Below are 26,639 nucleotides of genomic sequence, written 5' to 3' on the forward strand. Positions count from 1 at the left end.
AAACCAGGTCAGGCTGACCTTTGGAGCCCCTGTGGTAAAGGACCCTCCTTTTCTGGATGGGGAGGCTTGGCCTATTCAGCTCCTCTCTGCCCCATTTGTGGCTTCTCTGGGCACTAGTGTTTCCATCTGTGAGTGCCTCCTTCCTAACTGCTTCAGCATTGTCTGTTTCCTGGACAGGGTTCAGGAACAAACTTGGGCCTGTTCTCTGTGTGATCCAGGCCTCTGTCTCTGCCTCCCTGGCCTGTTCTCCTAAATCAGATGTCAGGAAGGCTCATTGCTTCTCAGGAAATATACTGGGAAATGAGATGGCCTTATCTGAGCTGTTACCAGGCACTGTGAAAGGGAGCTACTGTTCATCCTACTCCTGCCATGAATTTAATGACAGCCTTTGAGAGAAAGAAAATGAATTCAGTGTGGGGAGGAAAAAATGCACTTGGTACTTGGGAGGCAGAGGCAGACAGAGCTTGGTAAGTTCAAAGCCAGCCTGGTCTATATAGGAAGTGAGTTTTTTGCTGCTGTTATTTTGTTTTGTTTTGTTTTTTCATGATTTATTTTTATTCACATTATAGCCCCCCTACATAGGAAGTTTTAAGCTAGCCAAAGCTATATAATGAGACCCTGTCTCAAAAACAAAGGACCAAAGAAATTAAAAGCCAGCTGATTGTGGGAGGCTAGGGCAGGAATTAACAGCAAAAACCCAAACCTAGGATCCATACAGGATGCTTACTTTCTATTAGCATGTTTGCCTTTTCTTTGTACTGTCTGGATGGGGAAACATGTGTCCTCACTATACTGCTAAGGTTGGAGGGAGAGGCTTTGTCCCTGAGCTGCCCCAGCAGGAGTGTATTGTTGACACTCTGGAGGCTGGAAGTTCAAGATGACTGAACTGCAGGCTCAGTCTTCAGTCTGCTGGGGCTCTGAGGGCAGTGGTGGGGGGGCAAAAACTCAGGCTTCCTTGAGTGCCTCATGAAGGTGGAACCATCATGAATTAATTACCTCCCAGAGGCTTGTGCCTTCCCCCCTCCCCACCTCTTTGAAACATGGTCTCTTTTGGCTCAGTCTGGCGTCAAACTTCTTATCTTTTGACTGCACTTGCCAAGAGGATAGGTGTGAGCCACTGTGCCTGACAAAGCCCTGCTTAATTGTTAGAAATAGATTTTGACCTACAGATTGGTTTTTCTTCTTTGGAGTTGTGATGTTATTTTGAGACTAGCTCAGGCCAGCACAGTTCGCTACTTCATCTACCCACTGCCGTGACTACTGGTGTACACCATCATCCTGGGCTGGTTGGTTAGTTGGGTGGTTGGTCGATTGGTTGGTTTTGTGGTGCACAGGCATAACCCCCTCCATGCCTTTGTGACTTTGGTGGGGCTCAAGTGTATTGCCTGGGCCACCTTCCACAAAAGCCAGTGGTCTCTTCTCAGGAAACATCTTGCCAGCCCCCTTTCCTTACAGCACTTTTTTTTTGGGTTCTTTTTTTTTTTTTTTTTTTCAGAGCTGGGGACCGAACCCAGGGCCTTGCGCTTCCTAGGCAAGCACTCTACCACTGAGCTAAATCCCCAACCCCGCCAGCCCCCTTTCCACAGTGAATCAACTCAATATGAAACTTGGTGACACCACTTGAGAAATTCTGTCCTAATTTCTTGCTGTCCTGAGGTCAGCTATCCGAGGAGGCCAAGATAATTCTTCAGAGCTTCACTCTTGTTTTAGACATGGAATTAGATCTGAAGTAATAGGAATGATGATTGGTTGAGGGGGCTGGAGAGATGGCTCAGTGGTTAAGAGCACTGGCTGCTCTTCCAAAGGACCTGAGTTCAATTCCCAGCACCCTCATAGCACCTCACAGTTGTCTGTAACTCTAGTTCCAGGGAATCTGTCACCTGCATGCAGACATAATATGCAGGCCAAACACCAGTGCACATAAAAATAAAATAAATTATTTTAAAAATGTATATGAGTGTTTTCCTTGCATGTATGTATGTATACCATGTACTTGTAGTGCCTAGAGAGGCCAGGAAAGGGCATCGGATTCCCAGGAACCTAGTGCTAGAAACAGGTTGAGTTATGTGGCCTAGGCTGATCTTGAACTATGTTCAAGCTGTCCTTCCACCTCGGCTTCCTGAGTAGCTGGAACTACAGTCATATGCCATCGTCCTGCTCCAGTCCTTCTGTCCCTACAGGGCCTCCATGAAGCAAAGATAAGACCCTATTTATCTATAAAGTTTGACTGTCATGCATGTGCTGTAGGGTGTGTGTGTGTGTGTATGTGTGTGTGTGTGTGTGTGTGTGTGTGTGTGTGTGTGTGTGTGTGTGTGTGTGTAGGATGGCTCTGCAATTAAGAGTTGCTTGTTGGGTTGGGGATTTAGCTCAGTGGTAGAGCACTTGCCTAGGAAGCGCTAGGCCCTGGGTTCGGTCCCCAGCTCCGAAAAAAAGAAAAGAGAAAAAAAAAAAAAAGAGTTGCTTGTGCTGGGTAGTGGTGACATACACCTGTAGTTGCAGCGTTTGGGAGGCAGAGGCAGGCGGATCTCTGAGTTTGAGAACAGCCAGAGCCATATAGTGAAACCTGTCTCAAAAAGAACTGTTTGTTCTGTTCTTGCAGAAGACTGGAGTTGGGTTGGAGTCCCAGAATCCACATGGTCCATAACCATTCATAGCTCTAGTTCCTTCTGACCTCCAAGCATGTTGGAGGTATATATTAATAATTGCAGGCAAACATACAACATGAGTAAATGTAATTATAAATTTTTAGAAACTAAAGGAAAAAGCAGTGGCAGTGCATGCGGGAGTCAGAGGCAGATGGGTCTCTGAGTTTGAAGCCAATCTGGTCTACAGAAGCGCTCCAGCCAGAACTATATAGTGTAAGCCTGCCTCAGTCTATCCTCTGGGTGCTAGAACTCCATGCATGTTCTACTTCCAACTGAGTCATTTTCTTAAGAACCAAGTAAGCCAGGTAATTTACCCAGCACCTGGGGAGTAGAGGAAGCCAATCTCTATGTGTGAGATCAAGTCTACCCTGGATCTGCATAATGAGGCCTTGTTTCCAGAAAAAGAAAAGAAAAAAATTGGAGCTTCCCAGTACTGAGGATGCTGAGGCTAGAGTCAGTACAAGGTCAAAACTATCCTGGGTTACATGGTAAATACTTGTCTAAAAACGGTAAAAAAAAAAAAAAAAGAAGAAGAAGAAAAATCCCTTTTATTTTTACAGATGAACAGTGTGCTCACCAAGTTCAAATTTTAAGATCAGAAAAATATACTTGGCGCAACTTCCCTGTTCTGTACAGAGGAAACAAGTTGTAGTCTTCTCTGGGGGTCTGGTGTGACTGGGGCAGCCTGCCTCGCCTCGTGTGGGCAAGTGTCTATCCCAGTCCTGTTTGTTTTTGTTCAACAGTTTTTTGAGGTATACAGGCTTTTATATCCACCCTTTTACACAGTAATAGATTTTATTTTGAGGTCTGTTTTGTGAGGCTAACCTATAGCTTTAGACCCAGTGACTCCTCCCCTCTGCCCTCCAGAGTTCCTAGGCCTACCACACCTAGCTTGTTACGGTCTTTCATGGATTCAGAGTTCAGGAAAGATCAGTCATTGTTAACTTAAAGTTATCTACCGAGAGAAAGCACACATTTCTCTGCTCTAAGCAAATCCCATTCTTCCCCAGCTCTTTGCTGCCTTCTGTTTTATGTTTTAATGCATTTGCCTTTTCTGGAGACTTCATGTAAATGGAATCCTATGCCATGTGGTCCTTCTGTCTGGCTTTTTCCTATCATATGAAGAACCTTGAGACTTCCCAAGTTATTTTTCATATTCTCACCAGTGGTGTGTGAGAGTTCAAAGTTCTCACCTGGTAAGACTTGGCATATTTTACTGTGGAGATAGAGGTGGCTAGAACTTAGAACCTTGCTCACACACCCAGCCTTTTGCCTGCTTTGTTCCTGCTTTCGAGCCTATAGCATAAGGCTGTTTTGCATTATGGTTTGAATGTGCATTTTCATGGTGACTAGCTGTACGATTGGTAAGTGCGCTAAGGCCATGTTCTGGGCCATAAATGGTGGTATTGTCATGCCAACGGCCATTCTTAACATGAGTGCAAGAATGTTGGATGCACTGTGCCTGTGTCATCTTATGTGCAAGAGACTGATCTTGGCCATCTATTCTCAGAGTCTGTAGGCCCTGTATCCTCACATTCAACCAACCATAGATCCACAAAGCGTTCCTCTGATGGTAAAACGCAGTGGTAGAGTATGTACCTAGCTTCTGTAAAACCCTGGGTTCCATCCCCCAGCACTGATGAGAATATTTAAGTTTTATTTAGAATTACTGTTATTTTATATGCATGATAATGCCTACATGTGTGTATGTATGCATATGTGTCTGTTGGCTCTCCTAGAACTGGGGGAATGGATAGTTGTAAGTTTGGATGCCTGGAATCTAACCTTGGTCCTCTGCAAGAGACAAGTGCTCTAAACTACTGAACTGTCCCTCCAGCCCTTGCCCAGCGCATTCATTTTAAATCCAGATGTGATGATTCATACTGATGATGATTCATACATCTTGACCTTCTGAAGGCTAAGGCAGGATTGGTGCCCTGAGTTCCAGGCCAGCTATAATGGGAAGCGTGCCTCTAACAGAAGAGACTTTAGAATAAGGGAAGAATTACATAGTGCTGATATCAAACCAGGTAGTGTAAGTCCTGGAGATTGTGCGACATACATGAAGCACACCAGTGACCCCAGTACTCTAGAGGTGGAGACCAAGACTCAGACCAGCTGAGTAACAAGACTCAGGAGGTCTGTAGTGGAGCACTTGCCTACCACGCTAAAGGCCTGGGTTCTGTCCCAAGCTCCACCAGAAAGTGAAGGGTTTGAGTGGCTGTGCATAATAGTATCTATAGTGTCTTTGCATCAGTCCCCTGCAGGGACTGAGTCATAAAGGTGGGCCTGTGAGGGGACAGAAGTGGATGTGGAACTGCCATTCTAAGATGTATCATAGATTTTACCATGTGGATGTTACTTTGACTCCCACATGCTGTCCTACAGGAGGCGAGGTTGCTGAGGCAGGGTAGGGCCTATGTTAGTTTCTGCCACCTGACCTGTCCAGTATCTATCCCCTGTCCTTATGCAGCTGCTGCCATGGCGCAGACCCTGCAGATGGAGATTCCAAACTTTGGCAACAGCATCCTCGAGTGCCTCAATGAGCAGCGGCTACAGGGACTGTATTGTGACGTGTCAGTGGTGGTAAAGGGCCATGCCTTCAAAGCCCACCGTGCTGTGTTGGCCGCCAGCAGCTCCTACTTCCGGGACCTATTCAACAGCAGCCGCAGTGCTGTGGTAGAACTGCCAGCCGCTGTGCAGCCACAGTCATTCCAGCAGATCCTCACGTTTTGTTATACAGGCCGGCTGAGCATGAACATGGGGGACCAGTTCCTGCTCATCTACACAGCCGGCTTCCTGCAGATCCAGGAGATCATGGAGAAAGGCACTGAGTTCTTCCTCAAAGTTAGCTCTCCAAGTTGCGACTCCCAGGGCCTGCACCCGGAGGAGGCCCCATCCTCAGAGCCTCAGAGTCCTGTAGCGCAGATATTGGGCTGGCCAGCCTGTAGCACGCCACTGCCCCTTGTGTCACGGGTCAAGACAGAACAGGAGTTGGACTCGGTGCAATGCACACCCATGGCCAAGAGGCTATGGGATAGCAGCCAGAAGGAAGCTGGAGGCAGTGGTGGCAACAATGGCAGCCGCAAGATGGCCAAGTTCTCCACGCCAGACCTGGCCCCTAACCGGATGCCCCAGCCAGTCTCTGTGGCCACAGCTACAGCAGCAGTGGCTGTGGTTGCAGTGGGGGGATGTGTGAGTGGGCCCAGCATGTCAGAGCGGACCAGCCCAGGTACCTCCAGTGCTTACACTAGTGACAGCCCCAGCTCCTACCACAACGAAGAAGACGAAGAGGAAGATGCAGGTGAGGAGGGCACAGATGAGCAGTACCGTCAGATCTGCAATATGTATACCATGTACAGTATGTTGAACGTTGGCCAGACAGGTGAGTGCCGCCCTCCCTTATGTGCGTGCGTGCACGCACAAGCGTTAACATATAAACATGCTTGTCCCCTGTTCCCACAGTTGAGAAGGTGGAGGCTCTTCCTGAGCAGGTCGTCCTTGAGTCCCACAGTCGCATTCGAGTGCGGCAAGACCTGGCATCTCTCCCAGCTGAGCTCATCAACCAGATCGGCAATCGCTGCCACCCAAAGCTCTACGATGAAGGCGACCCCTCAGAGAAGCTGGAGCTTGTGACAGGTGTGCTGACTGTGCTTTCGTGCCCATCCCCTGTGCTCTGCAAGCTAGCACCCTTCCTGTGTCTCAGGGCACTTGACACTCTCCATTCCCATTTGAGCAACTGTTAGTAGCAGGTGCCCTGACGAGTGGTGTGTTAGGGTAGGAGAGTTGGTAGTGGGGATATGATTCAGCTGGTAATAACCATCTTACCTAGCATGCATAAAGCCCTGGATTTCATACCAAGCACTGTATAGACTAGGCACAGTGGTGTACATTTATAATCCTAGCACTCAGGATGGGGAGGCACAAAGGTCAGAAGATCATGGTGAGCCCTTGTCTCAAAAACAGTAAATTGAGTTTAAGCCTGGGGTGTAGCTCAGTGTAGAAACCAGCATGCTAAAGTGATCCCAGCTTTTTGTTTTGCTCTGATTTTTGAGTTACTCTGTAGCCCTGACTGTGTTGGAACCCATTGCTATGTAGATCAGGCTCTCAAATTCAGAGCTCCATCTGCTTCCACCTCTCGAGTGCTGGGATTAAAGGTGCCCACCACTTCCACCAGGGTAGATTTCAAGTTTTACTCAACCAAAAAGAATGGAGGAGAGAGAAATTGATGTGCTTTTCATCAACGACTACAATCTGTAGGTTTCTAGGTCATGGGAGCTAGTGGAGACGGGGCGTGGTTGGGCCAGCAGGTTGGGGCTCACTGCCACGAGGGCCTAGTCTTTCTGGACTTCTACCACCATATTTGCATCTACCTGGGTGTGTTCAGAGTGCCTGTGGCACACTTAGGTGTTCAGACTAGGCGAGTTGAGATTTGGGCCTGCCTAGATCATGTGACTTTTCTTACTAGGCACCAATGTATACATCACAAGGGCACAACTCATGAACTGCCACGTCAGTGCAGGCACGCGGCACAAGGTCTTGCTGCGGCGGCTCCTGGCTTCCTTCTTTGACCGGTGAGGTACACCCCAGCGCCCTGGGGTTGGGGAGCAGGTCCCCTCCACCCCCAAGACCTCTACCAGTAACTGATGCCCTCTACACTTCTATTTCCAGGAACACACTGGCCAATAGCTGTGGCACCGGCATCCGTTCTTCCACCAATGACCCTAGACGCAAGCCACTGGACAGTCGTGTCCTCCATGCTGTCAAGTGTGAGTGTTCTGCTGGGGCCTGGGGTTGGCAGCTGGCTTTTCTTCCTTTGGTGTTCAATGTGACAGATGGATGGAGTTGGGGTTGGCTGTTGGTTGGTTGGTTTGGGGGTTTGTTGGTTGTTTGTTTTTGAGACAGGGTCTCTACACAGCCCTGTTTGGCCTTGAACTTTGTAGTTATAGATTACTATGCTGTAGTAATAATAATGTTGTGGTTGTGGTAGTTGTAGTTGTAGGCTAACCATGTAGTTATAGACTGGCCTTGAATTCTCAAGTGCTAGGATTTTAAATCCATAAAGTACTTGCCTCAGAAGTGTGAGGACCTGGGTCCAGATCCCCAGCATTCACAACAAAAGCTAGATGTCTGGATTCTTGAACCTGGGGAAACAAGACAAGAGGACCCCTGGAGTTCCCTGGGCACCAGGCTCATTGCAGTGCTGCACTCCAGAGTCAGTAAGACGCAGAAACTTGAAGTGTAGGGCAGGGAAACGGCTCAGTTATTGAAGAGGCACTTCCAGGGTGGCTGACCTTTGACCCTCAGAACCCACATGAAGGTAGGAGGAGAGAGGCAGTATGTCATAGTAATAGGAGTTGTTAAAGGGCCTGGCAAACTCTGCTGGCACACACTCAGGAGACAGAGGGAGGAGACTCTCTTCTGAGTTTGAGGACAGCCAGGGCTATGTAGAGAGACCCTATCTCAAAAAAAAAAAAAAAAAAAAACGGTGGGGTGTCTAAGGCCAGTGAGGTGGTTCCATAGCTGAACAACCTGAGTTTGACCCCCTACATCCCTTCTACAAGTTGTTCTCTGACTATCACACATCCACATTGTAAAACATTTTAAAGAGAAGGTTCTGACCCACACTCAAGAGACAGGAACAGGAAGAGTTCAAGGTCAGCCTCTGCTACATTGGAAAGGTGGGAGGGGCAGGTTCTGAGTCCTTTGTGGTTTCCTGGGAGAGAGGATTCAATTGGGACTTTCTTCACATTTGGCATATAGTACGGTAGGACCTGAGTGTCTTTGTCAAACAGGAGGCGCTCAAGTCCAGGGCGGTCAGGAGGGGCACATCTATGGCAATGGTAGCCACTTGTCACAGGGAGGCCTAGGTTGGCAAGGGGTGGTGAAGAGGGTGCCCAGGTGAAGCTGGGAAACCTAAATGGGAAGAGTCCAAGCCTGAGCTGTCTACTCTTCCCCCACAGACTACTGCCAGAACTTCGCCCCCAACTTCAAGGAGAGCGAGATGAATGCCATTGCAGCCGACATGTGCACCAATGCCCGCCGAGTGGTCCGTAAAAGCTGGCTGCCCAAGACCAAGCCGCTACACCTGGTGGAGGGCGATAACTACAGCAGCTTCATCAGCGACACTGGCAAGATAGAACCGGACATGATGAGCATGGAACACAGCTTCGAGACAGCCAGCCACGATGGCGAGGCTGGCCCTTCAGCTGAGGTTCTCCAGTAACATACATGTGACACCCCCTTACCGGATGTCACATTCCCCCTCCTATCACACCCCCACCTACCACCTACCTGGTCACGATCTACTGTCTGTCCCTCCCCAGAACCTGTGAGGGGGTGTTCAGTGCCCTCTATCGGATGCAAGAGCTGGCTGACCAAGGCCAAAGCACTGTACCTAGCAGAGGGCAGTGCCGACAGCAGCTTTCTCAATGACCATGAGGAAGAGCTGAACTTGGTAGGCATAGAATACAGCTTCCACACAGACAGCCCCCTCAGCAGAGGTCCTCCAGTACCTGCCCAGGACCCTCCCATGGATGTCACACTCCCCTCCTGTCACACACATACCCCCACCTTAGTCACGAGCTACTGTCTGTCCCTCCCCAGAACCTGCAGGGGGTGCTGCATGCTCCCAGCCCCTCTGCCTCCCTGTCATCCCACACCTTATCCCCAAAGTAAGCTGGGCGGGGTCAAGAGAGGACAGGCATCAGGTGGGATCTGTGACCTTCCTCAACACTCATGGGGAGCCCTGGTTCCCCTTCCTCTTAGGCATTTCCCAGCACCAGGCCCGGCTAGGGGACGGGCAGGACTCAGAAGAGCCTGCCCCTCACTGTGGCTGCTTGGGACTCCACGGGCCCAGGGGTTCTCTGGACCCCTCCCACCATCCCCCAGTGCTTCCATGTCTCCAAAAGCGCCTTCCTGTCCCTCTCGTCTGTCCCTGCACCTTGGGGCTGGGGTAGGTGAGGCCAAGAGGGACTGTCCACTTTACAAACTGAGGAAACAAGCCCAAAAGGCTTAGGGAAGCTCTAGAACTGACCCTCTGTGACAGCCTCCATCATACCCTCTTGTCCCACCCTGCTCTGCCTCTGTGGGTCCCCTCAGCCCAAGAGGTCATTCCAAGAGAGCAGTGCTCCTGTGGGCAGGTGAGGGTCTCAGGACCGGTTTCCAGTCTGGCAGAATTTGTGGGTGTGCGTGCGTGTGTGCGTGCGTGCCTGCGTAGAATGTTTGCTTTTCAAAACATAAAGATCAAGAGGCAGCAAGACCAGGGTCGGAACCAGGGAGCAGGCTGGGAGACTGCTGCCCTCCTCCCATCCGACCCTGGGCAGGGCTCCCAGCCCCCACCCCCTGTACATAACTTTTTGAAACATTTTTTTAGCGAATGAAATATTGAAGTATAAGATTTCCTTTTATTTTTCAAATCAATGGGAATGTGTCTGAGATTCCCTGGGTCCCTGGGCTGTGGAAGGCAGGATGCAGGGACAACTGAATGTGTGTGTGTGGGATGTGGGTGCAAGTTTCCACAGGGGCCTAGTCCCAGTGCCCCAGGACTCCTGTGGATCCAACCAGCTTCCTCTCCCCCAGGACTACAGTTTTAGGGTGTTCACAGGTCCCAGTTGGCTGAGCCCACTCCTGGGGGATGGATGAGGCAGGGCAGGGTCCACGTCCACTGTTGGTTTGTGGAGCTGTCTCTGGCCACATTCCTTTCCACTCTGGTTCTCCAGGAGCAATCTTTCGGGTGTCTGAGTTGATATGTGAGCACAGGGTTTCTGTTACTCCCCTCCATTCCCGTCCTTTCACCATCTCACTGGTTCTGTTCTAGCCCTGACCTTCCTCCCTCTCCCCAACTCTGCATTCTAGCTGCCTTTTCAGAGGCAGGAGGTTGCAGGATTGGAGAAGTTGGGATGGAGCCTTCTTCCAAGCCAGCAGCACCCTCTAATCTGCCGGGATCCCTCGTAACATCTGGTGGTGAGGGTGGGGTGTTGGGTCTGACTTGGCCCCCAGTACCTTACCCTGGGTGTCCCAAGTGGAGGGGAGAAGACACCCCTAGCTAAAGCACAAGCACCTTAGTCATACCCCCTCCCTCCACCCTTGCCCTGGCCTGTTACCCCACCTCCCCCAGCAAAGATCCCAAAGCACAATCTCCTGATAACTTGGCAAGCAGCCGAGCCTGTCCATGGTCAGGACAGGCTGCGCCCCTGCCCAGGCTGAGTAAGGGGCCAGCTCCATGGGACTGAGAATCTTGTAGAGTGGGCAGCGGAGCCCATTGGTTCCAAGCACCTCAGGAGGTGGCCCTGACTCCCCGGGCTTGGGGTAAGAGAAGTATATAGCCAGGGGTGCAGGGGAGAAAACTACTCACTAGGAGAGCCAAAGACAGGGTTGTGCCTTACCTCAGGAGCCACCCCTGCGCCCCTCCTCTGGCGGTCAGCTGCTTGCCTTGCCCTCCTGAGAGCTGCATGGCCCCTACCCCAAGCACCCAGGAGAGTGAAAAAGTGACCCACTTAGCAGGAAAGACAAGTAGGGGCAAACCCAGTGGCTACCCTCCCTCCCACCCATCCATGCCTCTCATGGGGACAGGCCATCACCCACTGGCCCATGTGAAGTGCCAATGCCCTCCCCACCCAGAGCCAAGCCCCCACCCTTCCCAGGCCCACAAGTGAGATTGCATATTAACTACTGTACGGAGAGGAGCGGTGTTGGGAAATGTGAACCCTGAGAGTCAGTGATGCTGATAAGAATAAACAAGACGCCTTTGTAACAGCCCTGCTGTGCTCTGCTCACTGGAGAGGGAACTGCTACCGCATTCATCTAGTTGCACACCTGCCTCCTGACACCACACCCTGTGTTAAGAGTCCTTGTGTTGCCACTAAGCAGTGGCACAGCCTGAGATCACAGGTGTAACTAGGAGACAACACAGGTGCTCCATACAGACAGCAGTAGGTCTGAGGGGCCCTAGAAAGACTGGAAGAACAAAAGCATGGAGAATGGAGGTGGCTCTTACCCAGAGGGAATGAAAGTGAGAAGATTGGGAGTTGAGATAATGGCAGGAGAGGAGCTTGGGCTGCCTAATAACTCTCCGGTCTCACCACGTCACTGATCTCCATTGTAAGGCAGACTAGCCTAAGCCCCGCCTCCTCTGAGGTGGCATTTGTACTCTGAAGATGATGAGCCCTTCAGATTAGGAGGTTAATTTGATTGTGGTTTATGAGATGGCTCCATAACATGGCTTAGGCTGGCCTAGGACTAGGACTCTCTTGCTTCCATCTTCCAACCCCATATGTTTCACTGAGTTTTTACTTTGGTATGGTTTTGTTTTTTTGTTTTTTTTTTTTTTTTTTTAAAAAGCCCAGACTTGGCCCTCAGAGAAAGTTCACATTGCAAGCCCAATGACGTCTTAGGACCACAGAACCCATGAGAACTCAGCAAAGCTATTAGCTGGCTCCCATTCATCCTGTGGAAAACACACCATAGAGTTTATAAAACTTTAAAAGTCTTTGTGTATCAAATACTCAGATCTTAGCACTTGAATTCCTAACAGACACACACCACCACCACTAAGAGCAAGGCCTAGAGAAGCTACCCAAAAGGTGAGCCAAAGTTTGTCAACACTAATGGTTCAAATGCATGTGGTTTAGATGCTGGGATTTTATTTCTGTTGTCATGAATTAGGCATGGGGGTGGAGGTGGGGCAGAACTTGTGCAAGGTCATCCCACTTCACCTTGTAGGAACACTTGAATCTGGACCTGTGGCAAAAGCTAGGTTCCAGCCCAAGACCCAAGGGTCCTACTAGCTCTGGAAGATAGTCTTGGGTCAGCTCCCCAGGTTCCATTCCCCCTTTCCAGAAGGCAGGACAGCCAAGGTCAGAGAGTAATAGACCCAGGACCACCACAATGGCAGACCACTGTTGTTTGTCAAAGGGTCAGAAGTCAAGAGAACACAGTACCAGCTTCCTCTTTACCTACCCAAAAACTACCATTCATGTGGGACACTTTCATCTCCTGAGGACCCAGCCCATCTGAGACTATGTGGTCCAGTTCATAAGTAAAGACATCCAGGCTGCTGCCAGTGCCATGGTAAAATCAGCTCCTGTGCACCAGAGAAGCTAGGGGCACCACCCCTCAAGCCCTGGTCTTATGTGCCCTGCCCATCCAACTCCTCCCAACATGACCTGTGTTTTAGAACCTGGATGCTCATTTTCAGCTGTTATTCTGGTGATCCGTGATCAACTGCTGAATTGGAGGAGCAGCAGATCAAAATACCGGAGGGTTTCACAACCTCACCCTGCCACACCTCCCCACCATCCACAAACCTGCTGGGTGGCTTGCTCTTTTAAGTAGCAAGAGGACACTGAAGCCACATTGACATCCAGCAGGTCACTAAAGACTTCTGAGCAGCTGGCAAAATCAGGGCAGGATACTGAAGCAAGGCAGACCCAGATGGGTTTGCAGCAGACAGGACAGAGTGACCATACAGACTGGGATGGGCTGCCTCCCCAGACCTGCCAACAGGAAAGGGGCCATTTCACTCTAAGCTTCAGTTTCTTCATTGTCTGCTGATTTATTTTGAGACATGGTCTCACTATGTTGCCCTGGCTGTCCTGGAACTCAGAGACTCTGCTTCCTAAAGGGAAGTGTCACCCAGCTTAAGAGAGCCATAGACCTTGTTTCCCAGGGTTGAAATGGAGATTATTAAGAATGACTAGGGGGGGTTAGGGATTTAGCTCAGTGGTAGAGCCCTTGCCTAGGAAGCGCAAGGCCCTGGGTTTGGTCCCCAGCTCCAAAAAAAAGAACAAAAAAAAAAAAAAAAAAAAGAATAACTAGGGGGCTGGAGAGATGGCTCATCGGTTAAGAGCACCCGACTACTCTTCCAGAGGTCCTGAGTTCAATTCCCAGCAACCACATGGTGGCTCACAACCATCTGTAAAGAGATCTGATGCCCTCTTCTGGTGTGTCTGAAGACAGCTACAGTGTACTTATATATAATAAATGAATAAATCTTAAAAAAAAAAAGCTTCATTAGCAAAAAAAAAAAAAATAACTAGGGGCTGGAGAGATGGCTCAGTGGTCAAAAGGACTGTTCTTCCATAGGTCCTGAGTTCAATTCCCAGCAACCACATGGTGGCTCACAACCATCTATAAATAAAGTAAATAAATCTTTTAAAAAAGAAAATTAAAAAAAATACCTAGAATCGGTGTAACAAAATGGCTAATACCCCTTGGCTTCTCTTAATTGTTCTTACATTTACTTTGTATATACACGCTCACATGCAGAGGCACTTGACCCGATACTGCACCAGCCCTTCCATGTTAATGGCACTCTAGTCGAGCAGATCTTCAACTTAAAAATAGTCCCACCTTAACCTTAGTCATCCATTACGTGGGGTTATAAGTGTCTACCATTTAGCCTGGCTTTTTGTTTTGTTTTTTTTAATTCTGTGTGCACACCCACACTTCATTGAGGTTTTGGGATTTTTTTTTTAAGATTTTATTTATTATTATGTATAATTACACTGTAGCTGTTTTCAGACACACCAGAGGAGGGCATCAGGTCTCATTACAGATGGTTGTGAACCACCATGTGGTTGCTGGGATTTGAACTCAGGACCTCTGGAAGAACAGTCAGTGCTCTTAACCGCTGAGCCATCTCTCCAGCCCCGTTCGTTTTTTTTTTTTTTCCTAGGTAAGCGCTCTACCACTGAGCTAAATCCCCAGCCCCCCCCTTTTTTTTTTAAGACAAGGTCTCATGTGTCCTCAGACTCCTTACATAGCTAAAGGTGACCTTAAACTTCTGTTCCTCCTGCCTCTATCTCCTGAGTGCTAGAATATCAGATGTGGCCCACCACACCTTGCTTATGAAGTAGTAGGAATCAAACCTGTGGCTTAAAATGTGCTAATTAAGCAAGCATTCTATCAACCAGGCATGGTATACAGCGTCTGGGAACCTAAGGCAAGAGGATTGCTGAGTCCACGGCCATCCTGGGCTCCAGAGGGATCCACAGCCTGGATCAAGACTTAAACCCAGAGGGGCACAAGGGGGAGGGACGTCTTCTGGACATTCCTGGCCCCTTGCAATATCCCAGGGCCCCTTTGCTTCTCAAGCGGAGGAGGTATTATGATGCCGGTGACCTGGTCTCTGTTCCTGGATGTTGGATGGCTGGCGTTGTCCTTGGGCTGGGTCCTGTTCCCATTTCTGCAGACCTTACTGTATTTTGTTCATTTAGTTGGCGGGCTATGAGGTATGGGTGAAGTGGAGGGTGTTTGATGGTATAACTTCACAGGACATGGAGTTGGGGGACAAGATGTGGGAGTTCTTTTGTATTCTGAGTGTTTCTCTGTGTAGCTCTTTCTGTCCTGGAAGTTCATCTGTAGACCAGGCTGGCCTTGAACTCAAAGAAGGGTGTGTGCCACCCAACTATCAAGATGGCTCCAAAGGGACACTTGATGCCAGGCCTAACCTGGGGTCCGTAGTGGAAGGAGAAAACGAGTTCTCCTAAGATGTCCTCCAACCTCCATACATGCACACACACAATAACTATATAAACAAGTAAATGTAAGAAATAAAAATTCATCCAGGCCTCCTGCACCAGCCCCAGGTTCCAGGATTGCAAGCACTGGCCACCTCACCAAGCTTACCATGAATTTTTATTTTGTTTGGTATGGGGTTTGTTTCACTGTGTAGCCCTGAATGCATAGAACTTGCTATGTAGACCACAAGAGCTTTGAAACTTGCTGCAATTCTCCTGCCTCAGCCTCCTGGATGCTGGAATTAAGAGGCCTAAATCACCATGTCCAATTCATCACTAACTCTCATCTCTAGACGACCAGCATGTACTGCTATAAACAGTAGTTGCCAACTGTTCAAGAGTATTGATGAGACATCAAGGACTTCCTTTACTCCACATATTTTGTGTACCCAGGGCCTAAGTGATGAAGAGGCAGGTAGGCAGCCAAGGAATTCAGGGACTGGACACTGACACACAAGGGCAGAGCCACACATACACAAGAGAGAATACACCCGGGGCTGGAGAGATGGCTCAGTGGTTAAGAGCACCGACTGCTCTTCCAGAGGTCCTGAGTTCAAATCCCAGCCACCACATGGTGGCTCACAACCATCTGTAATGGGATCCGATGCCCTCTTCTGGTGTGTCTGAGGACAGCTACAGTGTACTCATATACAAAATAAATAAATAAATCTTTAAAAAAAAAAAAAAAGAGAGAGAGAGAATACACCCGGTCAGACTGGCAGGAAGCAACATCCGCTGACACTTGGGCTGGATGAATCCTTTACCTCTATGACTCTTCTCCATGAAGGCCAGAGCCATTGGGCTGACCATGTGGTCCTTCATTTCCTGTGGCTGACTGATAGCATTGAGAGTCTAGAAATCGTAACCTAAGCTAAATGTGGTGTTGCCAGTGCCCATGAGGCAGGGACAGGCGAATCTCTTGTTCCAGACCAGCCAGGTTACAGTGAAACCCCCGTCTCAGAAACAAGCAAAACACACCTGTACCCCGCTTCAAAAGATACCCTAATCTCCCAGTGCATCCTACTCGGATGTCACCTATACTGCTTCCCACATGCTCTCTGTGAACAGCTTTCTTTCCAACAGGTCTCCAACAGGGAGCTTCAATTTGCCTGGATTGCCTTCCACTCAAGTGTCAAGGCCAGAGACATATAAACTTCCCCCAACGGACACATTCCTCCAGACTAACACACTTCTAAGCTGAACAGCTTCCTTAAAGGGCTGGCCAAAGGCTCTGTCTTCACACCTCTCTAAAAGCTTGTTTCTTCTAAGTCCGTCCCACTGAGGCGTCCCAGGCTATTCGGCAGCTCATTGGCGGTCCAGCCGAGCTCTTTCGAAGAGCCACAGAGTCTCCCTGCAGGAGTTCGCACCAGCGCTGGCGCAGCCCACCGGCCATATTCACAGCTTTCTGCACCTCGCTGCGGGAGCACGGCTCGAGGCAAAGGTCCCAAACCAACCGAGGTCCAGACACGCCAACATCCCTCTGGTTATCCCTTCACTCCACCACAGGGAGACCCATACACCCGGACGGCCGTACCCAAACTGCCTGTCACCCAGTGGCCTACACCTTGGCACTGACGAGCGGCGAGACGGCTCCCTTCCATCCCTTTCCCGCCACTGTCACTCACCCTCGGACTACAAAGGATCCTGGAGAAACTTGTCAACCCCTCCTCCCCACACTCGAACCCCCACCCGCCAGGTGCAGGCTAGCTTGTTCCTAACAGAAGGCGGAACACGGTGCCACCTTCGCACCAGGATGCCACCATCGAGAGCCCGACTGCTAAGAAAAAAAGAGCGGCCCTAGAGGGTCAAAGCCTGTGGGCTTCCGCCTGCACTTCGGCCATCTTGGTTGTGGGCATACAGGCGCCTCCCCCACTGGCAGCGGGGAAATTGGGTCGGACCACAACTGTGGAACCTCAGTTTCTTTTTTAGCCAATATTAATAATCTTATTTTCCTTAAATCTTATGGGAACACAGCGGGATACGGAGTTCATCCTATCAATGCCTAACTTAGCTAGCTCAGCGGCTAAGTGCACTTGCTGTTAAGAGCACAGTGGATCACGCTTTTATTCCCAGCACTAGAAAGGCAAAGGCCGATGAGTCTCTCTCAGTTCGAGGCCAGCCTTGTCTATAAAATGAGTCCCAGGACAGCTAGAGCTACATAGTGAGATCCTGTCTCAAAACAAAATACGCTTACTGTTCTCAGAGAACACAGGTTCGGTTCCCAGTCCACATAACGGACCCAGGGTCCGGAGATCCGATGCACTACTCTGGCACACACATGCAAGCAGAAAAAATACAAAAAAGGAAAAAAGAAAGGCAGGAAGGAAGGAAAGAAGAAAGAAAGAAAAAAAGAAAGAAAGAAAGAAAGGAAGGAAGGAAGGAAGGAAGGAAGGAAGGAAGAAAAAAGGATAAAAGGAAAAAAAATACTCAGAAGCAGTCCAGGACGGCTGGAACTATAAAGGTGGTATCTTGTTTCAAAAACCCAAAAATTAATAAAAGGCCAGCAAGATGGCTAAGCAGGTAAAAGGACGTGCCACCAAGACTGAGTACCGGGGTAGTTTCCCCCGGAAGATGGGAGGAAGAACAGACCCAGGACCAAGTACTTTGTCCTCTACACCTGCGAGCGCAGGTTACGAAGATGTTTTTCCGTAACTCCTCAGGATGCGAATCTCACCCCACCCGGACTCATCCCAAAGGACGGTGCCCCAGCGTGAGAGAGCATGAGAGAAGAAAACCACTCAGCTCTGTCAAGCACGTCGTGCACTCTGCCCAAATAACAGACGCGAACTACCGGAGACGGCATTTCGGCTCCAGATGGAGGGAAGCACCAGAAATTGGAGAGGTGTGGTCCACGATGGGAGGGGCCCCGCCCCGGAAGCCCGCTCCTCGGGCTAAGAAAGTCAGCCCTTGTTCTTATATGGGCATCCGGAAGTGGGTTCGCGCCGCCGCCAGACGTCATTACAACCAAATTTAGCCAGGGAAGTCGGTCGGCGGCAGTGGCGGGAAGCCTGCCCGCTGGCGTGGGGGGGGGGGTCTTAAAGGGCCTGCACAGAAAATGAAAGAGGTTATTAGAATTTTTTTGCCCTTCTGCAACTAGAATCAATTTTTTCTTAGGAAGCGGTGCAGAGCGGAATCGACGTCTTATTTTCTTTTCTTTATGTATCCCTGTATGTTTGTGCTTGCGTGTGTGTGTGCTTCCGTGTGTGTGTGTGTGTGTGTGTGTGTGTGTGTGTGTGTGTGTGTGTAGACACCTTACAGAGGTCTGTTCTCTTGTACCGTCGTGTGGGACAGGGAATCGAACTGAGGTTGTTAGGGTTGGCAGCAAGTGACTCTAGCCACTCAGCCATCTCGACCCAGATATCAGTCTCTCTTGGAGTAATTCTGTTTCCGAGGGCGTGAAGGCAGAAAAGTGCTCCATTGACGGGGGAAGATCACAGGCCCTATGTTCATTGGAACTTCCATACCACTGGGTTGTGGAAAATTGGGAGATGTTTAACGCGGAAAGTGAAGACAGCAGTCGCGAGGTGGTGGATATCGGTGGCTACCGGGTAGCTCTCTCCAGAGCCAGTCAGTGTCGTCCGCGCCCACTTTCCACCCATGTCCAGAAAGGTGGAGATAGAAGGGCTGCAGGCTTCTTCCGTTTACCCTTTTATCGTGTTATAATCATATAATAATTCGTTTAGTAAATATTGGTCGGGTGACTGCCTATTTCTCACCTGGAGAACACTTCTTTGGAGTGGAGGTGAGGGATCAGAGACATTGAATAAAAAGAGAAAGTTCAACAGTGTAGTAACCGGCGTGTAGTAACTGCTTAACAAGAAGCAGCATTTTTACTGTTCGGAAAATATTAATTAGCAGGCTGGTAGGCAAGATGAACTGTGTCCTCGGGTAATGTATCCCAGTCCTGGGTCTTCCCCACTGCCATGAGATTACCTCCCACTATCCGTCTCGTGGGTGGGCCTCATCGTCTGGACTGCTAGTGATTCTGAGAATCTAGTGTCTCAAGGCGCAGCGGGGAAGTTCTTCCTTGCCGCTGTTTAAGTCCTTTTCCCTTGGAGGCGTAAATTTGTCCCTATTGCTTTAAGGAGTCTCTAGCCACGGTGGAAAGCCCGGATGAGGCCCTCTGGGCGTGGCGTTTCAGTGACGTCACTCTTACTCTATTTAAAGGACTCCAGCTTGCTTTCCCCCCCGCCGGAACGTCTAACAGAGTACCTGCAACTGTAAGTGAGTCGTCTAGGCAGCAACGCCGGTCTTAATCCATTGTCGGCTTAACTCTACACAGTCGTCGAACAAGCATGGAAGTACAGAAAGAAGCGCAGCGCATCATGACACTGTCCGTGTGGAAGATGTACCACTCTCGCATGCAGCGCGGTGGCTTGCGCCTCCACCGGAGTCTGCAGCTGTCCCTCGTTATGCGCAGCGCTCGGGAGCTCTACCTCTCAGCCAAGGTAGAAACCCACCAGCCCGAGTTCCCGCCATCCCGCAGGGCCCTTGACCCTCGCCTGCACCCGCCGCGAGAACCCGAAGCTGCAATGGAAGCAGCGACCCCTGACGTCGAGCAGCCTCCGGAGCCCATGGACACGCAAGAGGAAGTGCTGCGAGTCCAGGAGACCCCCGCGCTCTGTGACCCGCCCCCCGCTAGAGTCAGCCGCAAGCGCCGGAGTAGCAGCGACTTGAGCGACGGTAGTGATGCCGGACTGGTACCAAGCAAGAAGGCCCGTCTGGAAGAGGTGGAGGGGGAGGCGACGTCGGAGGTCTCCAATCGCCTGCAGCTTCCTCCCGCACAAACCGAAGGTGCCTTCCCTAACCTCGCCCGCGTCCTCCAAAGGCGCTTCTCCAGTCTCTTGAACTGTGGGCCCGCCGTGCCCCCGCCGACGCCCCCCACGTGCGAGGCCAAGCCAGCCTGCCGCCCGGCCGACAATATGCTCAACGTGCTGGTGCGAACCGTGGTGGCCTTCTGAGGATTACGAGCGGCGCCACCGGAGCGGAGAACGCACACCCGAGGCGAAGGCCGGCGGGGGGCCGTAAAGAAGAGCCGCGGCCCGAGCTGCCGAGAGGCCAGGGGAAGGACTGAGGAGCTAGGAGCTAGGGGCGCGGGCGCCTTCTCCCAGACGTACGTCCACAGGTGCTATTAAAGGACTGTCCCTTCCTTGGTTTGGAGAAGGGACACCTGGATCTTGAATCTCAGGGTCGGACTCTCTAGGGCCCAGGCTGCCCTTTCAAGGCCGTTTCACTAGCATTCGCGTTTCGGCCCCTACAAGTGGGCACGCTTGTGCAAGCGGTCAGAGTTGCGTCATGGGACAGACGCGGGTGCTTCCTGTTGCCTTGCGTGGGTGTGGGGCCTGGGAGGAGGCCAGGGTGTGGACCCGCCCTAGGGACTGGGAAGTGACTTGAGTCACCTCGCCCCCACAGGCTGCTGTGGGCGAGCCGGCCTTCGGCTGAGATCCAGAACTGAACAAATCAAATCTTGCTGCGATCAGAGTTGATTGAAGTGGCTGGAGACCCCGGGACTGGTCAGCCTAGACTGATCGCCTGGCGTGGACTACCGCGGAAAGGGTGGGTGGGTGGTCTCATTTGCTGTCTTAGACACGACCTCTTCGGGCAAGATAGAATTTTTTACCAGCGAATTTAAGAAAGTCTGTTTACTTTTCCCACGGTGGGTTGTGTTTAACTCCCAACTACCTGGAGTTTTACAATGTCAGCTAGGAAAATAAAAGTCCATCGGTGTAAAACGCGCTGCTTGTCTGGCTTGCTTCCCTGGTGGGGGAGGGGTGAGGTTAAGGGGTCAGGGCTGGCAGCCGCTCCCTAAGCCTCGGGAACTGGTTTGACTGGGTGTGGAGCCAGAGGGAGGCCGGGCCCCATTTCTTTGCCACAGTTTACCTGCTGTTGCTTAAGCTAACCCTGTGATTGGGGGGTTCCTTAGAAATTAACAAACTCTGGGGAGAGCTTAGTTTACAACAATTGGGGGATATCGGTGCAGTGTTTTAAGACGAGCTGAGGAATTTTAAATGGGTGTTTATCTTCGTGCCCTCCCTTCGACCGGAATTATGTGGGGCCCCCACGGGTGGAGTGGCGGTGACTGAACTTTGAACCTGCTTTCAGTCCCTGACACGATTTCTTTAGTATGGCTCAGGCGGATAAGTAAGAGGTAACTTAAGTTACCTATCTATGAAATGGGCCTACGACGGGCATAGTAGCTAAACCCTCTATGGGTCTAACCCACTGAGGAGGTAGACGTAGACGAATCTCTGAGATCGAGGCCAACCTGTTCTACAGAACAGGTTCCAGGACAACCAGGGCTACACAGAGAAACCCTGTCTCCCCTGTCTGGTAAAAAAAAAGAAAGAGAAATAAATGAGCCTATAAACCTCTTCCCCAGAGCACATAGTTTTTAACAATGTTAACGCTGGTGGTTCATGTTTAATTCAACGGAGTTTATAGTGTGTAGACCAGTTCAAGAAACACAGCAAGTCCCTAATGCTTTTTTAAAGCTGGGCAGGGTGCTGCGCGCTTTTTAAACCCAGCAAGAGGAAAGCAGAGGCGCTCGCGCGGATCTCCGAGAAGCCAGCCTAGTTTCCCATCCACTTGCGCGTTATCGGAACAGATTTTCCTTCAGTTTGGTTTCCACACGCATTAGGCATAACCTGGGGACGAGGGTTAGGAGGGAGCTGGAGGCCCTAAGGACAAAGGAACCGCAGGTGCGGGAAGCTCAAGGAAAGCGCCCGACAGCTGTCCCCGCCTCCTCCGGCCTCTCTTGACCCCAGGGCGAGGGCTGGAGGGGAGGGGATAACGCCTAGAAAGTCCCAGCTCCCAGCTTCTCCCTCCCCCTAGAAAGTAAGGGTTCCACGGTACCGGGAGACACTGCAAAGCCTCTACCAGAACTGATTCCTCATTTAAAACGTGGAGGATCCCTAGCGCTGCTGCCCACTTTGTCTAGACCCTCGAGTTCTCATGGGGACTTGGATACACAGAAACATGGCCAGGCCTGGGAAGTCCCTGGTGGCTAGGGAGGGGGCCTCGGTGTACATCCTGTCCCAGGAACGGCGGGGCCCTTCCTTCCCTTGTCCAACCCATACCAGGACTTCCGGTGCCGCAGTCACTGTAGGGTGAGGGCTGAAACCAAGTCCTCAACACGTGTACACATTCTCTTAGGGGTGTTTGAGCTACGTGAAAAACTCGCAATCACAGCCCGCGCTCCCAACACTTGAGAAGCTGAAGCAGGAGGATTAATAAATTCAAGTCCAGCCTGGGCTACACTGTGAGCCTGTCTCATAATAAAGCAGAATTAAATAGGGTGGATGTGGTGGCCCCCCGGAAGTTTAAGGTCATTCTTAGCTCTATAGCTAAGAGCTATACTTAAGATTCCGTGGGACCTGGGGTTGGGGATTTAGCTCAGCGGTAGAGCACTTGCCTAGCAAGCGCAAGGCCCTGGGTTCGGTCCCCAGCTCCGGAAAAAAAAAAAGAAAAAAGAAAGAAAGAAAGAAAAAAAAAAGATTCCGTGGGACCTCGCAGCCACGCTATTACTGAGGGGAACGCTGAATGAGTAAAAGAAAAAACTGCCTGCCTCCAAAGCGTTATGAGAAAAGTCACTAAATCAATAAACGCCCTAGATTCGGAAGCCAGCAGTGCTGCTGAGGGAGGTGCTGAAGCCCGGATTCCATCCTCAAAACACAAAACAAAGAATCCAAGACAGTGCATATACAAGGTCTGGAATCAGTTCCCCAGCTTCAGTACAAGCCCTTTGTACTTATTTACTGTGGAGGTGTACTCGTGCACATTGCGTTTTATGAAATACTGTCCCTAGTGCCCCAGGCTAGCCTACAACTTTAGGATGGATGACCTTGGGCTGGGCCTTCTGCCTCCTGTGATTAAATTTTGGGAATGGAACCAGGCCTGCTCATATGCAAGCAGTCTGTCGCTGGACTCATCTCCATTCAAATCCAAACTGCAATTCTAAATGGATAGAAAGAACCATTACCTTTACTAGTTTCCAAGTCTCCCAACCCCATTAACACTCTCATTCCTCTCCCCAAACTCCAGCCACCCAGAGCCCACTTTGTGCCTTTCTGGGGGCAACTGGTTTATGTCAGGCTTCTTCCTGTCCGAATCATGTCTGCCAGGGTCATCAGTGTAAGAACCACTTTCCTCGTCTATATCTTTATAGTATTCTTAAGTATAAGGTCCACATCTGTTACCCAGCTACCCGCTGGTGGATATTTAGGTCACCTCTCCTGTGACTATTGAGATTATGACTTGTTTTTATGAATTTTAAAGGATTTTTTAAAATTGTATTTTACACGTATGGGTGTATGGCCCGCGTGTGTGGACATGTACCATCACACGTGTACCAGGTGTCCGAAGAGGCCAGGAGAGGCCATCAGATCCCCTGCAGCTGAAGTTATAGAAGGTTTGTGAGCAGCCATGTTAGTTCTGGGAATTGAACTCTGGTCCTCTGAAAGAGCAGCCAATACTCTTAAAGGCTGAGCTGTAGTCAGAATTTGGGGATTTTGGTTTTAAGACTATGTTTTTGTTTTAATCCCAGCTGTGGGAGATGGGGCCGCTTCAGACTGTCTATAGCAGCTGACTATGACCTGCTCCATGCTCTAGCAGAGGCATGATTTTGCCAACTGCAGATGGTTTCTGTGAATGTGTAATGCTTGGAGATCTGGGGATTTTTAAAAAGGTATACAAATGCTAGGACCCGGGGTTGGGGATTTGGCTCAGTGGTAGAGCGCTTGCCTAGCAAGGGGAAGATCCTGGGTTCGGTCCCCAGCTCCGAAAAAAAAAAAAAAAATGCTAGGACCCAAGAGGCAGAGTGGATTGCTGGGTTGTTGTTGGTCATAACTTGTTAAATAGTTGTACACAAAGAAAAAAAAAAAAAAAAACAGGGGTTGGGGATTTAGCTCAGCGGTAGAGCGCTTGCCTAGCGAGCGCAAGGCCCTGGGTTCAGTCCCCAGCTCCGAAAAAAAGAAAAAAAAAAAAAAAACAGGAAGAAGAAATTAGATATCCTGAAAGAGAAGCTCAGGGTTGGGGATTTAGCTCAGTGGTAGAGCGCTTGCCTAGGAAGCGCAAGGCCCTCGGTCCCCAGCTCCGAAAAAAAGAACCAAAAAAAAAAAAAAAAAAAAAAAAGAACTGAAAGAGAAGCTCAAACTTACCCTAAGGAACTTGACACCCCTAATAAGCAGGAAGCAGCCCAAGGATGATGTCATCCCCTTTCTGACTCCTGACTTTATTCAAGAATCTCTTCTTCCCCCCTCCGTCCTTTTTTCTCTTCTATCTAGTATGGGGGTGGGGGGTGAAAGGGTGGCAAAAGGATGGAAGAAACAAGAACACACAAAGTAGCAAAGACTCGCTCCACCGAGCTGTCTCTCCAGCCCCTGCTTTTTCTTTTTTTTCTTTTTTCTGGAGCTGGGGACCAAACCCAGGGCCTTGCGCTTGCTAGGCAAGCGCTCTACCACTGAGCTAAATCCCCAACCCCGGCAGGATTTCTTGTATCCCTCACTGTTCTAGAACTTGTTCTATGGACAAAACTGGCCTCAAACTTACAGAGATCTGCCTGCCTCTGTCTCCCGAGCTGCAGCCCAGCATGGAATTCCTGTCTTTAGGTTTATTGAGAAGCAAAAATGTGTCCTTAGAAACTGAGCCACCTAGCTGGACTCCTGGACTCTCCCCCCTCCCTTTCTTTTTTTCAAAAAGATCACACACATCACAGGCCTGAAACTAAGTAGCCAAGAATGACTTTGTTCTTCCAGCCTTACAGGTGGCCCTCACTGGGGATGTGTCTCTCTCAACTTAGAGACCCAGCTTCTGCTGCTTCTCTACTTTCCTGTCCTGATCCCTTCTCCTTTACCTGGCTACCTTAAGCTCAGCTCAAACTGCAAATGCTCAGGAAGTGATTAAGAACAATTTAAAAGCAATCATTAATAATAATCACTGCTGGGGGCTGGAGAGATGGACTGAGACATCCCTGGAAGGCAGCTCACAACCGTCTTTATCTCTTGTTTCAGAGAATTCCATGCCTCTGGCCTCTGCCGGCACCTGCACTTACAAGAAAACAGACACACACAGACACATTTGCACATAATTAAAATATAATAAATCTTTTTTTAAAAAAACGATCTATTCATTTCAGAATGCAAAGTTGCTTTTGGTGAACTAATGACCCGTGTGCACCTTTGAGATTTGTCCTTTTGGTGTTCTCTTGGGTGCTAGTTGTTGTGTTTTGTTTTTTGAAAACAAGCTATGGGGGTTGGGGATTTAGCTCAGTGGTAGAGCGCTTGCCTAGCAAGCACAAGGCCCTGGGTTCGGTCCCCAGCTCTGAAAAAAAAAAAAAAAGAAAGAAAGAAAAAAGAAAACAAGCTATGCATGGGCCACCTTACTTGGTTTGTTTGGTGTTTTTCTTGTAGTAACTGTTTTTCCAGAAAAAAAAAAAAAAGAGACCTCATTGTGTAGCCCCAGCTGACATAGAACCCCTTATATAGATCAAGGTGGCCTTGAACTTGCTGAACTCCGACAACCTCGGCAGATCTTTAAGTTGGCTACTGCTCTCAATTCTGGGGTCCTTTTGTTTTGTATTTGAAGCAGGGTGTCAATGTGACCCAGTGTGGCCTCAAATTCCAGGTAGCTGAGGAGGAAATTCAACTTATTTTCCTCTTTCTGCCACTTCCTAAGTGATGTGCTTTATAAAGCCAAGGCTATACCTTGTAAAGCATGCTATAGTGTGGTGAGAGGGGATGCCTCAGAGGGCCCAGGCTAAGGCATCCCTCCCCCCACCGAGGTACCAGCCAGCCATACGACAACGGGTCTAGTATAGAATATTATACTACAGTTTATTTGGGGGTATGGGAAGAGGGGTTGAGAAGGAAGTGGAGGCATAGAGGCCAGCCAGAAATAGGTGGTGAGAGATAGAGGGGAGGGGGAAGGATAGAAAGAGAGAAGGAGGTAAGAGAAAAAAGGAGCAGAGAGTCAGAGAGGAAGACAACCAGTCCCTTTTATGGCAAGCCAGGCCTACCTGCTGTTGCTAGGTAACTGCTGGGCGAGGTGGAGTGTAGAAGGAATGCCAACACTAAGTACTAGGATTCCAGGTATGCCCAAGACCATGCATGCTGGGCAAGCACTTTAGCCACTGATACATCCAGCCCTCTCTCAGCTCTGAATGTTCATTGAGATGCCAGGGATAGAACCCAGGGCTTCCCACATTCAAAGTACGCCCCCAGCCTCCCAATCACCCTATTTTATTTTACTTTTTTGAGATCTTGGCTCACTAAACTGTCTTACTAAATTACTAAGTGGCTCTGAACCACTGTGTGGCATAAACAGTCCCTGAACCCTGGTTCCTTCTGCCTCAACTTTCCTTGTTAGCTGGTATGCAGTCACCACCACACCAGTCTGATAATCGTTTTCTTTTTCTTTTTTAAAGAATTATTATTTATTTATTTTAGGTATAGGATACATTGTAGCTGTCTTCAGACAC

General features: G+C 49.8%; 2 protein-coding genes across 7 annotated transcripts in view; both read left to right on the plus strand.

Moving 5' to 3' along the window:
- Positions 1 to 11,402, plus strand: part of Nacc1 (nucleus accumbens associated 1) — an 18,020-nt gene extending 6,618 nt beyond the window's left edge. For 3 of the 6 annotated variants that reach the window (XM_087593822.1, XM_087593823.1, XM_087593821.1), the window contains exons 2-6: positions 5,119 to 5,949; positions 6,111 to 6,284; positions 7,114 to 7,219; positions 7,317 to 7,414; positions 8,609 to 11,402. In XM_087593822.1, the coding sequence (XP_087449948.1) occupies positions 5,127 to 5,949; positions 6,111 to 6,284; positions 7,114 to 7,219; positions 7,317 to 7,414; positions 8,609 to 8,871 (1,464 nt within the window). In that variant the 5' untranslated portion in view covers positions 5,119 to 5,126 and the 3' untranslated portion in view covers positions 8,872 to 11,402. 6 annotated transcript variants of the gene reach the window in all.
- Positions 11,403 to 19,373: 7,971 nt separating this feature from the next.
- Ier2 (immediate early response 2) lies at positions 19,374 to 20,898 on the plus strand. Its single transcript, NM_001009541.1, has one exon. The coding sequence runs from the start codon at positions 19,462 to 19,464 to the stop codon at positions 20,125 to 20,127; it is 666 nt and encodes a 221-aa protein (NP_001009541.1). The 5' UTR covers positions 19,374 to 19,461; the 3' UTR covers positions 20,128 to 20,898.
- Positions 20,899 to 26,639: the final 5,741 nt, after the last annotated feature.

This window comes from Rattus norvegicus, chromosome 19 (assembly GCF_021556685.1).
Source record: "Rattus norvegicus strain SHRSP/BbbUtx chromosome 19, alternate assembly SHRSP_T2T, whole genome shotgun sequence".
Lineage (NCBI taxonomy): Eukaryota > Metazoa > Chordata > Mammalia > Rodentia > Muridae > Rattus > Rattus norvegicus.